This window comes from Carettochelys insculpta, chromosome 20 (assembly GCF_033958435.1).
Source record: "Carettochelys insculpta isolate YL-2023 chromosome 20, ASM3395843v1, whole genome shotgun sequence".
NCBI lineage: Eukaryota > Metazoa > Chordata > Testudines > Carettochelyidae > Carettochelys > Carettochelys insculpta.
This window is the reverse complement of record NC_134156.1, coordinates 2,973,973-2,985,736: the sequence shown is the minus strand read 5'-3', so window position 1 is coordinate 2,985,736 and position 11,764 is coordinate 2,973,973. Positions and strand designations below refer to the sequence as shown.

Sequence of the window (11,764 nt, the reverse complement as noted above, 5' to 3'; positions counted from 1 at the left end):
TCCCTCCCCTTAATACTATAATATTACCTGCTATATTTGACCACGTTTGCAGACACACCCTGCTGTTTAGTGGGGACAGAGTGAGGCATAAGATGACAAAAATTGGCTTTCCTTGATCAGAAAACAGCTATTGGAAAAACAAAATTCTGTGCCGCAGCAGCATCAGAACACTAGCTGCTAATGGAACAAGGCTGGGAGGAGACACTAATTTGCAGGTCACCTATTTTTAGTGTAAGGTATTTGGTTGGGCCCTTGGTAACCTCGTGTTTGGGTTGCTAAAATTCCCAAACAATGTTATTTTTAAAATCTTAACCCTGTTCTATTTAAGATGCCCCCCCTCCACCCCAGTGGTCTGTCCTACAGATGGAATATTCCTTGGACCTGGGCCTGGGCCATGGCTCTCCTCTTCCCAAGAGCTCAAAACTCCTGTGGCAGAGCCCCAAATAACATCAGATTTTAAAAGCAAGACACTTGGGACTTCTTTAGTTGTTGAGAAAACACATTTTGCATGTGGACATTCCACCAGTTTTGTTGACAAAACCAGGATTATTTTGGCAAAATGTGCTCGTGTAACCGTAGCCTGTCCTGTCCTTCTTCCTATTTGACTGCATTTATTATGTGCAAGGCAACAACTGATTTCATATCACTTTTTCTGTAAAACAAAACAATCCCCAAGCAAAACACCATTAATCTGGGGCCTAAGCTAGCCATTGTGCAATGACATGCCCTGTGAAAGTACCTTCCAGCCAACCTTCAGTGCATACTTCACCTTTCTCTGGACACACAGTAGCTCCAACCCCCACTAAAGAGAAGGGCTCTATTTTGTATTTTCCACTAGACAATACTTATTCCTTCTGCTCAGCTTGGCTCATGGCAGAATGGCTGTAACTCATGGGTGGAGACAAGTGTCTCAATGGGCAAAGTGGTTTCTCTTTTCTAGATTGTTCCCCTCTCCCTCTTGTCCACTCTAGAGAGGATGACATCTCTCTTAGTGTTACTCACTGCTCTTTAACCTCAGACAAAACTTATTTCAGAGTGGTGCGGCTGACTGAGCACCTAGCTACAGCCGCCCAAATGCTAACCTCCACTCTGTCACGATTTGCTGAGTTGCCATGGAGCGTCAGCTTCCTCATCAGTCCCCTGCAGATGGCAGCACCAACTCCTGCGGGAGTGGTGTGTATTAATGTAAACCAAGCAATTTGAGTCCCTCATACGGATGGGACTACAGCCTCCTTTGTCAATAACAGTTATTGCTACCTTGTGTTTTGATCCAGTTTTGCCACAGTTTCTAGTAAAGGCACCCAATCTGGTAGACAAAGTGTTATTTAATTTCAAGACTTTATAAATATGTATTTACAAAAAGATATTAATCCAAAGAGTGTAACACATGTACAGCATAGAGTTGGAAGAGATTTTACAATTTCAATATATTGCTTTAGTATAGGAAGAAAAACCTTGTTAACGCAATCCATGATTTAGATCGATAAAGAAAGAGACTGCTTTTAAATTAAAAATGCCCGGTTAGGGTTTCATTCTCCACTCTGGTATCAACAACCAATCCCCCTTCAACTGAGTCACACAACAAGGTGGAATTAGTCACCTCTCAACTCTGGTTTTCAAAGCAAAACAAGTCCCTCTCTTCCATCTAACTGAACAATGTAACCACAATGTCCATGAGTACACAGCACATGCGGATTTCTTATCACCCCAATGAATCTTTTGGCAAGTACAACTTGAGGACCAGGTATAGCTTGGATTAGTGTAACGTCAACCTTTCTGCCAGGTTGGCAGTCAAGCATTCAGTTTCTTGGACAGCTCCAGAATATGAATTAGTCAGGTTGCCAGAGGCCACCCAGCCAGCAACACAGTGAGTGAGGGGAGATTGTCCAGTTTAAAATTTTAGACTCACACACTGAATTTTCAGCAAGGGCTGTTCTCAACTTGTCCTAATGTTCAACTGCACTTTGTAAGTGAGCCTGAGCATTCCTCTGTGCATTTGGATTATAGACATCACATGAGTATGTAGTTACACATGCCATATCAATGGGGGAGACCCACAGTTCAGTAATATCTAACAACAGCAGTGCCATCCTTTGGAGTCTGTAATGCCCATTTCCTGCAGTGGCAAACCTACTGATGCACTTTTTGGACATAACCAGCCCCATTCATGCCAGGGAGCCCACAACCTTGGGCACAGTCTATGCTCCTTGGGGCCTGATAAGGCAACATGACGCTCTATGTTTAGGGCTGGCCAGGCAACCGCCACTCACAGCTTTACTTTGCTGCTAGTAGTTTACATGGCCCCGGAAACTTGTTGCCTGCTCATTTTCTCTGATCAAACACACGCCACAGGGTGAGAGGGGATTCTACCCCACACTGAGGGAGGTAGTTCCCCACTGTCCGAGCTCCTACCTTCTTTGGGAAGCAAAACTTCTATAAACTGAGCAATGCGGAACTGAAGCTGCAGCATACATGCTCAGTCAGAGATTAACAGGCTGGCCAGAATATCAAAGGATCATTCATAAGTAAAGTAACTGAGTTGCTTAGATGTCACTTTAAGATCCCACTCAAGCACACCACACCCAAGGACAAAAATCCCACTGAATTCAATGAGAACAGGGTCAGGACCAACAGCTGCTCACAGGTCATCTTCTAGCTCTGTGCAGAATAAGAATAGGATACACACCTGAGGAAACAGGGATCAAGGCTGCGAACACTAACAGCAATTACTGCCAAGAGCAGAATTACTTCTGCAAGTTGAGCTGTGTTTGATGCAATTGCTGGAAGGCCCAGGGGAGTTCTTAGATGATACAAGGCCTGCCTCATTTACATTTTTCACACTGACAAATTATCAGGAAGGTTGTTCAGCAGTTTTCTCTCTTGCTTCACCCCAGACTGGCTGGTTCCTATTTAGGCTCCAGGTCTCTTGATCTTTAATTAAAAGGTTAGGTGAATTAATTCAAGGACTTAAACCAAACTATTAGGAGAGCTCCAAAACATAAATGGCTTCAGAAAAACCCAAGAGTAATTTACTACGCATGTTAGGCCAAAGATTTAATTGAAATTACAGAAATCCACCCACAGTTTATGTAGTAACCAAACTTGGGGTCAGAAAACGCTTCCTGTTGTTCACCAGCATGACTCCAATCCAATTTTGGATCAGTCTTCATGATGCTGCTTGGTCATCCTTAGCCACAGTCTGGAAAAAAGGAAGGAGACATTAGATCGGAACTAAGCTAGTCACAGTTGAACTCCTTGGGCAAATGCTTCAGAAAGAAAGCCTGTGCCGGCTTGGAGAGGGAGCCCTTGACAAACTAAAGAGGTTGACTGAATTTGAGCCAAATGCGATGTTACTCTGTTTTCATTGCAAAAACAGAGGGGTGGTTTTATACTGAGCCAGCTGTTGCAATGTAAAATCCTAGTGGAGACAAGGCACAGGAACATTTTCCCTTGACACAGCTAGTTAAGGTCACCCCAGGTGACATGGTGTGCTGAAGATGGAACTTAGATCCCAGTATACCACAAGGCATCACGCTAATGCGTCAGGACGTTAGGCTGCCAAGAGGGCAAAGTGTAATAGAAAGTTCTTCGCCCCTCACCCCATGCTCCCTCCAGTCTGGCGGGGGAATTTGGAGAGAGACACAGATTTGGCCTGTGACAAACAGCCTTCCTCCACCCCTACCGCAAGAGATTTGCAATGAAGCCACCACTTTTTACACTGTTCATGTAAAACCAACACAAAACCATGGGGAGGTAGAAGATTTTCTACATGCAGCACTAAAGACAATAAAACTCCGCACAGTTAGCTTGGTCTTGCTATAGCACTGCCAGCTGAACGCTACTCAGCTAACAGACACTGCTCCAAAGTCACCTGCGTAATAATCCAAGTCTTGGTGTCCCATACACCCTATCTACACACATGCCGAGAAGGGACATTAAGGTTTCGTTCAGTGACTTTTGGGATCCTCACCTGCCGCAAGAACTGTCTTCCCAGATAGGAGGTAGCCATGCTGGTTAAATTTGTTCTGCTGCCCACTTTACACCTGATATAACCATACAGGTTGGCCCCCTGCAGAGCCACTCCCATCGTGACCACCGCCTGTGACAGAGGAGAAAAGACACAAGGATCAGGGGTTTCTTGTCCACTTCTCCAAGGTTGGAGGTGACAAACCAGTCCAGGTGTTTAGAATGCACCAAGTCACCGCAGGAGTGAGGTGCTGAACTCACCAGCCATTTCACTTTGAATGAGAACAGGGCACTGAAGGCGAATATCACCCAGATGACAGGACAGGTGATTAGTCCTAACCAGAAGATTCGGGACTCTGCTTCAGAGGAGACTTTTTTCCTTTGAGACGATGCCTGGAAATGGAAGGAGACTGAAACTGAGCAGTTTGCTTATTTGCGCAGAGCACAGCGTCATGAAAAACAAGCCCAAGCCAACATCCCACGAGCGTTTGCATCCGCACTGTGATTCGTAAAGAATGCGGATGCAAGGCACACTGCAGCTTGCCAGCCTCTGGGCACTGTGGAACATGGCATTTCTAAAAAGACCGCTCCTGTTTGCTTTCTGACTGAAGTGAGCAGTTTGGAGCACACCCATCACTATTTGCAGGAATTGGATAAGGAACACGTTGAACTGTTAATTTAACGGCCCAAGTTACCAATGACATCAGTCACCAGAACAATGTATCCGTGGTTCACCATCCCATACCCTAGTGTACAGTGTTACTATCATAAATCAAGGGGGACAGATGGGGATGGGAACTAGTTTACAGCTGTTAAAAATTGATGTTGCCATAGTCAGCAAAACAACCCCTCAGAATAATCAGCAGCCAACTACACTGCCACATGTTTATTAGCAACACTTGGCGCCTGCTGATTAAAACGTCTCTTGTATGGTGCTGGGTAATTATGCAGCATGAGACAGGTCAAGACATACTATAGAGCCCTTACATTTTCAAAGCACTGTACAGGCACCTGTGTAGCTAGCTGCTCCCAGCAGATACCAGATTAAATGCTTATGACCTTGGTAAACAGGGCTGTGTGGAGTAATACAAAGAAAGGGTGCAGTACAAATTCAGACACAGTTATCATGTTTATATGTTTTCATGCTAGATCCTAGTATTACTGAGCCTGGCGTCATGTCCATCAGATGTGAAAAGAATCTAGCCAATACGCAGACATTTTCACGCAAGCATCCAGTCCCTATTTATGTTCTCCTCAAGCCAATAATATATACATAAATAAAAACAGAGAAAGATAATAAGGCAATTAAGACAATATTAACCAAAATGCAGCGCTAAGAGTTTAGGATAACGTTACTGAACTGCAAGTACAGGCTGAACCTCTCTGGTACGGGACTCCCTGATGTGGCAGAATCCACGGTTCAGAAAGAGCACAGATGTACTTGCCCACAGAGCCCCAGAGGCAGAAGCTATTGGTGACCCAGCAGGTAGGGAGTCTGGCCCGTGGCTAGGTGGGAAACCCAACTGGCAGGGTGGAAGTCTCCCCAGGAAAGCTCAGAGGCCTGACCTTCCTGGGTCAGGCAAACTCCCTTGTTCAGGGCCAATCATGTCCTGAGGGTGCCAGACCAGGAAGAGCCAACCTGTATTCTGCTTCTTTTCATTTGCTTTAAACTTGCCAGGGTCACCCTTCGTTACATGGAGTTTTACCAAACTGCAGCGGTTAAAACACACATGTTAAACATTTACCTTCCTAGCTTCAAACACCCAGTGACTCTTGCCATCATCATCCACCTGATTCCACCAGCGAAGGCCAACCATCAGTCGGCCTGTAACATTCTGCAGAGGAATAAATACAGAATGAAATGGAGTTCAGAGATATTTTAGCCCTAACCCTGGAGAACCAAAGAAATCCTTCCTGTACCTAGCCTATGAGATACCAGAATGGAAGCTTCAAAACCAATTCTCTTCATGTCTAATAACCTCTTTATGTCTTCAGTTTATAACCCGTTTCTCCGGTGAATCTAGCTTAGTTGATATGATTTCTATTATTTTCTTCATAATCTGCTTTGTTCTGTTTGCTACCCCTTTGACTACCCTAAAATACACCTGTTTAAAATGAATAAACTTGTTCTTTGTTTAGAGTATCGCCCACTGTCTATCATTTCTAAGCAGATGGGGGTGTAAAGGCTGTGCATACCTTCCTCCACACTGAGGGAGGAGGCAAATTTCATATAACTTTGGGTGTACACTCCAAGGGTGGAACAGGAGTGAACCCCTGGGCGCTGGGACAAGTCCCTTAAGCTGCGTCTTCCCAAAGATGATCTTGTGTCTGTATCTTCTGCATGTGGATGTGGCCCTACCTCTGTGTTTTGCTGGAGTTGGATCTAGTGCCTGGCTCAGCCAGGCCCGATAAAGGGGACCCACGCTAGAGAACAGGCTGACTCAGTGGTACCTCAGCTCATTGTGTGGCAACCCGAGGTGTCCAACCCATCAGAGGCCTCATCTGTCAGAAAGGTCACCAGCTCTCACGATCTGAGCTGAAATGTTCTGTGGCACTAGTTTGCCTCAGCTTGGGAAGACTAGAATTGGCTGGGTATCCGTAGGATGAGTAGGGAAGTTTGGGACAAGTCTCAGAAGTCAAGTGGATATGGGAACAACTGGGACAAGGAGCCTGGAATGAAGACTTAAAAGCACATATAGCATGTGATCTTGTATGTCTGTGCTGCAATAGTTTTTAATTACAAGGGGACAATCTTATCTCCAGCACTTCCTAACTTCGGTGAGCCCTTCGCTCTGTGACCTGAACTTTCTTTTTGTGTAAAATGTGTGTGTAACGCCCTGCAGGCTTGCACTCCACGCTCCAGCTGAGCACCAAAGGCATCCCCTCAGTGCCATTGCTCTGTATGAGGCATTAGCAGAGCTCAGTTGTGGGTGCTCTTGGGGAAGAGCCTACTGTTTCAATATTAATAGTTTCAGTAATCAGGTAACTCATCAGCCTGAAGGGTTAGGCTACAACGTCAGCATATACACCATTCTGCTAAGGTGATGTGCAGAAGCAGCTTTAGAAAGACTGCAGTTTACTAGCTCCACCAAGCAGCAGAACTGCTCACTCCTGTTTTAAAGCCTAATACTGAATTTGTATTAGGTGTGTGTTAGCAATAATAAACAACATGATATTCCAGGGAAAACCACAGAAATAACCTTTTAGCCTCTCTTGGGGTAGGAACTGGGAATGCCTTTGCCAAATGCAAGTGCAGGGTGTCTTCAGTAGAGGTTAATGAAGTGGAAAGCCAAATTCCTAGCTGTACTGGGGTAGAATTTTATTAGTGAATCTGGTAATCTCAATAAGCAGTCAAGCATGCATTGTTTAGGACCTGTCCTGGCCAACCCAAAATATTTTCTAGCATCTTCAGGCAAACAACAATTAATTTTGATAATACAAAGAAAAAAAATACGAGTTGGGGTTTTCTGGCAAGTATTCAGTACGAAGGAGGCCTCTGTTTCTGCTTTAAAAAACCTGTAGTGAATTATGTGACTCAAAGGAAAGGGTGACATTAATTCCCCCATCCACTCTCAGAAAATAAATAAGACACAGAATATGAAATTAAGAGATCCCTGAATAAAGTTCTTAAAGTCGTAACGTTTCATAACTTGCAGAATCTAAAAGAGTTGACTCTGTTTTTAAACAAAACCAGATATATTCAGACAGTCTGACCTCACCTAGTCCTCTCCTGAAAAAATATTTTAGTGACAGACAGGAACTTACCTTTACTGCCCAAAAGTCACATGACAGTAGCAGGATAATTGACACCATGCAGGCAATAAAGCTGCTGCTGATCAGCTCACAGAGAAGATAGACAACTATGGCACTGACTCGGAAGAACAAGTGGAAAAATGATGCTACTGGGTGCCTGTGAACGATATGTCAGAAACACAATCTCGTCATACACCTCTGAAATAAGACTGAAGCCACTTGGTAAAGAATGACATTTTCTGTTGAGGCAGAAGAGAGGGTTTTTTTCATCTGCACAGACTCAGCAGACAAATACCTTTAAATGAGGCATGTTTGCATCACATGACAGAATACTGAGCATCACAGTACATCCACTCATAACAAACACATCATCCTCTATACAGCACAGCAAAGTCCTGTAGGAGATCACTATGCAGCAGACTTATCAGGCCTGTGGCCATGGTTAAAAGCGCGTGCAGGGTTTGATGTGCAAGGGAAGATGGCAGGTGAAGTCCATCAGAAGATATCAATATGTAGCCATTTTTGAGGAGTAACAATTAAGACAAACACCCTCCTGAGATGAAGGGAAGCAGATCACAACTCTCGACAGAGAAATCCTACTCTTCTCTTTGCTCTGGTGTCTCCATGTCAAAAAGAGTTGAGGTGCAGACTTTGCTCTTCCGAGCTTGCTGCTGCAGCTGAACAGCAGGGGCTTGGAAATAAGACAGGAGTGAGGCTGCCGTATTATCAGCCACTGTGAAACACCACAGAAGGAGAAGGAGGAAACAAAACAGAGGCTACAGCAGATCAGACATTGGAGAAGTGCTGAAAGGGAGGCCTAGAAAGAAGGATTCCTCCCTCCGTGCCCTGATCAATGCTGTGCACCGGAGCCAGGATTTTAGCCAATTCACAGCTCTTATTGTTTCAGACTATTTTCCAGGGTCTGCACATAGACTACACAACACCACAATCATACAACCCATTGAAACCACCAAGACATGGATTTTTTTTTAATGGAATATTGAATTATTTGGCATTTTATGAGTAAGTCTCCTATCCTCTGTTTGTTAGGAAACATTTCTTTAAAACATGACATTCACCTCTAAAGAAAGAGAGAAACTCATTGCTCTTGTACCAATAGATAGACATGAAACATTCTACAAACACAGCAGTCCCGCCTCTGCTACATTTTTGAATGCAACCCATGAAGGAACTATTCCTTCTGACCTTATCTTTGACTTTTTTGATCTTGAGGATATTTCTTCATCTGCATCAAACAGGGACACATCTTCAGTGTCATCATTACTGTCCTAAAGTGGAGGAAAGAGACAAAATATTATGAAATAATTGATACAATATTTCAGATTCAAAAAGATGGTTTTGATTACTCAGAACTACAGTATTTTGATGAGGTCTTAAAACTGACAACCAGTAACCATCAATCGAATCAACAGGAGCCACAGCGGCTCATCAACTTTCTGGATCAGGTGCTAAAGTTTTACTCTACTGAGAGATCTCAAGCATTCTCATAACTCAGTTTTTTCAACATTCCATGTATTTGTCTGCATTGGCTTTATAAATTTATATTAAAATGTCAAACAGTAACAGAGGTAGCCATGTTAGTCTGTATTCTAACAAAACAAAACAGCAATGAGGTAGCATTTTAAAGCCTTATAAATCATTGTATTAGTCTTTAAAGTGCTACATTACTGCTGTTTTGTTTTATTAAAATGTAAGTTGCACTTGAAAGTTAATGTCCCAGAACGTCAGATCCCAGCGCTTTTCTAAATTGTTTGATGAAACCTACACAATACAATGGCACACATCAGCCCCAATATTGCAAACAATCACCTGGTTACCTTTAAGTATGAGAATCATCTTGGAAAACTCACATACTTAAATAGTAACAGAGAGGTAGCTGCGTTAGTCTGTACTCCAACAAAACAGCAGAAATGTAGTGCTCTAAAGGACTAACAAAATGATTTATTTGGTGATGAGCTTTCATGGGACAGACCCAAGACAGGGGGCCTTCATTATAAGGCACACCACACTAGACAAAGAGAGAACTTCTGTTTTGCCACAGAGACTAACAAGAAGTCATACAAGCAATTCTATCAGACACTCCAGTTCCCCTTTATCCCCACCAGCAGCATTCCATCTCCGACCCGCACCCATCACCTCCCCAGAGCCCCCCCCATCTCCGACCCGCACCCATCACCTCCCCAGAGCCCCCCCCATCTCCAACCCGCACCCATCACCTCCCCCTCCCCCGACCCGCACCCATCACCTCCCCAGAGCCCCCCCATCTCCGGCCCGCACCCATCACCTCCCCAGAGCCCCCCCATCTCCGGCCCGCACCCATCACCTCCCCCTCCCCCGACCCGCACCCATCACCTCCCCAGAGCCCCCCCGGCCTGACCCTTGACCTCCGACCCCACCTCGCCCCCTCCCCAGGACCCCTGCTCCTCTGACCCCGCACACCTCCCCGCGCCAGGCGGGAGACAGCGCGTCACGACCCCACCAACCCCGGCCTCCCCCCGACCCTCCTCACCTGCCGTAACATCCTCGGAACCGCCTCACTTCCGTCTCCCGCCACGTCACTGCTCGGGACCAATCCCTCACCTGAGCCCCGCCCACCTCAGTCGTCATCACGCCGCGCCACCCCCGTGGACGCCGAGGACAGGCGTAAGCGGTAGTGCCCCGCTGGGCTGGGCGGGGTCCGCTCCGCTCCGCTCCGCTCCCAGGGCGTGTGGTCTTGTCCCCATGTGCGGGCGGCGTCCCGGGGATCCTCCCCGCAGCCTCTAACGCCTGCGCGCGGTGCGCCCGGTCGCGAGCCAGGCGGGGTTCCCCCCCCGCCCCCCCGCCCTGGCTCGTGGCCGCGCCTCGCGCTGCTGCTTCCCCGGGACAGCGCGAGCAGCCGAGTAACCCCGGCCCGGCCCGTTCAGCGGGGTCGGCGTTTTCCCGCTGGTTCCTCCCCCGCCAGCAGTGGGCGGGAGGTGTGTGCGGCTGCTGGCCTCGAGCGGGGCCACACGTGCAATTGCTGCAGGGAGGGGAACGTGCGTCCCCACTAAGAGGGGCTTCGAGTCGTGGAGAAGTAGGGAAACTGGGTTAGCGACTCACTTAAGCCTTGCGGCTGCAGCTACACCTGCGGGCTTTGTCGGCAGAGCTCGCTGCACGTCCACACAAAATGCGTTTTGTCCGTAGGCTGTGCCCAAAACTCAGCGCTGCTGCTGACAGCCTTCCGCCTGGCCCAGGTGAGGAAGAGCACCTCTGTAGATTACAGAGCTGGGGGGGTGCTCTGGGGGGGCCTTCTGTTGAGAGACAGGGCTTCCAGGCACTGGGCAGCTGTGTCTGCTGTGCTTTCGGTTGGCTCTTTTTGTCAAGAGAACATCTAGCAGTCCAGCTGCTCTGTTGAGAGAGTGGAGCACTCTTCTTTTGATCCACTTTAGTATATGGCCGTACTGTTGACAGCTGTTTTGTCAGAAAATCTTTTCTGACAGATGCTTCTCGTATAGCCATAGCCTTGTACTCCTGGTGGTGCATAGGTCACCTGCAAGTCTCCACTTCACTCCATCTCTACCCCGTGGTCCATTCCTCGTTATGGTCAGATGGCTGAAGTGTCCCAGTGACCTGGGGAACTGTGCTAGCAGGAGCTATAGCTCCTGGAAGGATCACCTAAACTGGAAAGGTTAAAGGATAGGGACCAGAGAAATGTGGATCACTTCTCCCTGGGGTAAAAAGGGTTGGTTTAGGGTTAACAACCCCATCCATGGGAACCAACAGTTACAGAAACATCTGCAAGAAAACCTACAACACCACAAAGCTTGGGAGGAGTTGGCATTCGATCTGGAAGTAGCAGCTTCTAGTTCTCCTTTTGCTCCTGTAGTTCCCAGGAGAGCCCTGCAGTTCCATGGATATTCTCTGCAGATATAAATTTGTTTCCATGCAGGGCTCTTATTTATTTGGCTTGTTAGGAAATCACACAAGGTTAGGAAATAAAACAAATTAAAATTACTTTAGGAAGCAGAAACTACTTTTTTCCATCCATAATGCCTGCTAGAGACCT

The 11,764-nt window shown here is 46.4% G+C and overlaps 1 protein-coding gene across 2 annotated transcripts; it reads right to left on the bottom strand.

The window, feature by feature from the left end:
• Positions 1-1,307: 1,307 nt before the first annotated feature.
• TVP23C (trans-golgi network vesicle protein 23 homolog C) lies at positions 1,308-10,366 on the bottom strand. 2 transcript variants are annotated; one of them, XM_075014320.1, is made up of 7 exons: positions 10,250-10,366; positions 8,926-9,008; positions 7,732-7,876; positions 5,712-5,801; positions 4,228-4,359; positions 3,971-4,099; positions 1,308-3,199 (listed from the first exon to the last, which is right to left on the bottom strand). In XM_075014320.1, the coding sequence occupies exons 1-7, from the start codon at positions 10,259-10,261 to the stop codon at positions 3,167-3,169; spliced, it is 624 nt and encodes a 207-aa protein (XP_074870421.1). In that variant the 5' UTR covers positions 10,262-10,366; the 3' UTR covers positions 1,308-3,166. The 2 variants fall into 2 exon arrangements, with proteins under 2 accessions (XP_074870421.1, XP_074870420.1); XM_075014319.1 differs by having other exon boundaries at positions 10,321-10,362.
• Between the last annotated feature and the right edge of the window lie 1,398 nt (positions 10,367-11,764).

Excerpts from the sequence above, each read along its gene's own strand:
- TVP23C (XM_075014319.1), bottom strand. The coding sequence starts at position 10,347 with ATGACGACTGAGGTGGGCGGGGCTCAG. Across the intron at positions 7,877-8,925 it reads TCAAAAAAGTCAAAGATAAG|GCACCCAGTAGCATCATTTT; the intron begins GTCAGAAGGAAT and ends TATCGTTCACAG. Across the intron at positions 4,100-4,227 it reads CATTCAAAGTGAAATGGCTG|GCGGTGGTCACGATGGGAGT; the intron begins GTGAGTTCAGCA and ends CCTCTGTCACAG.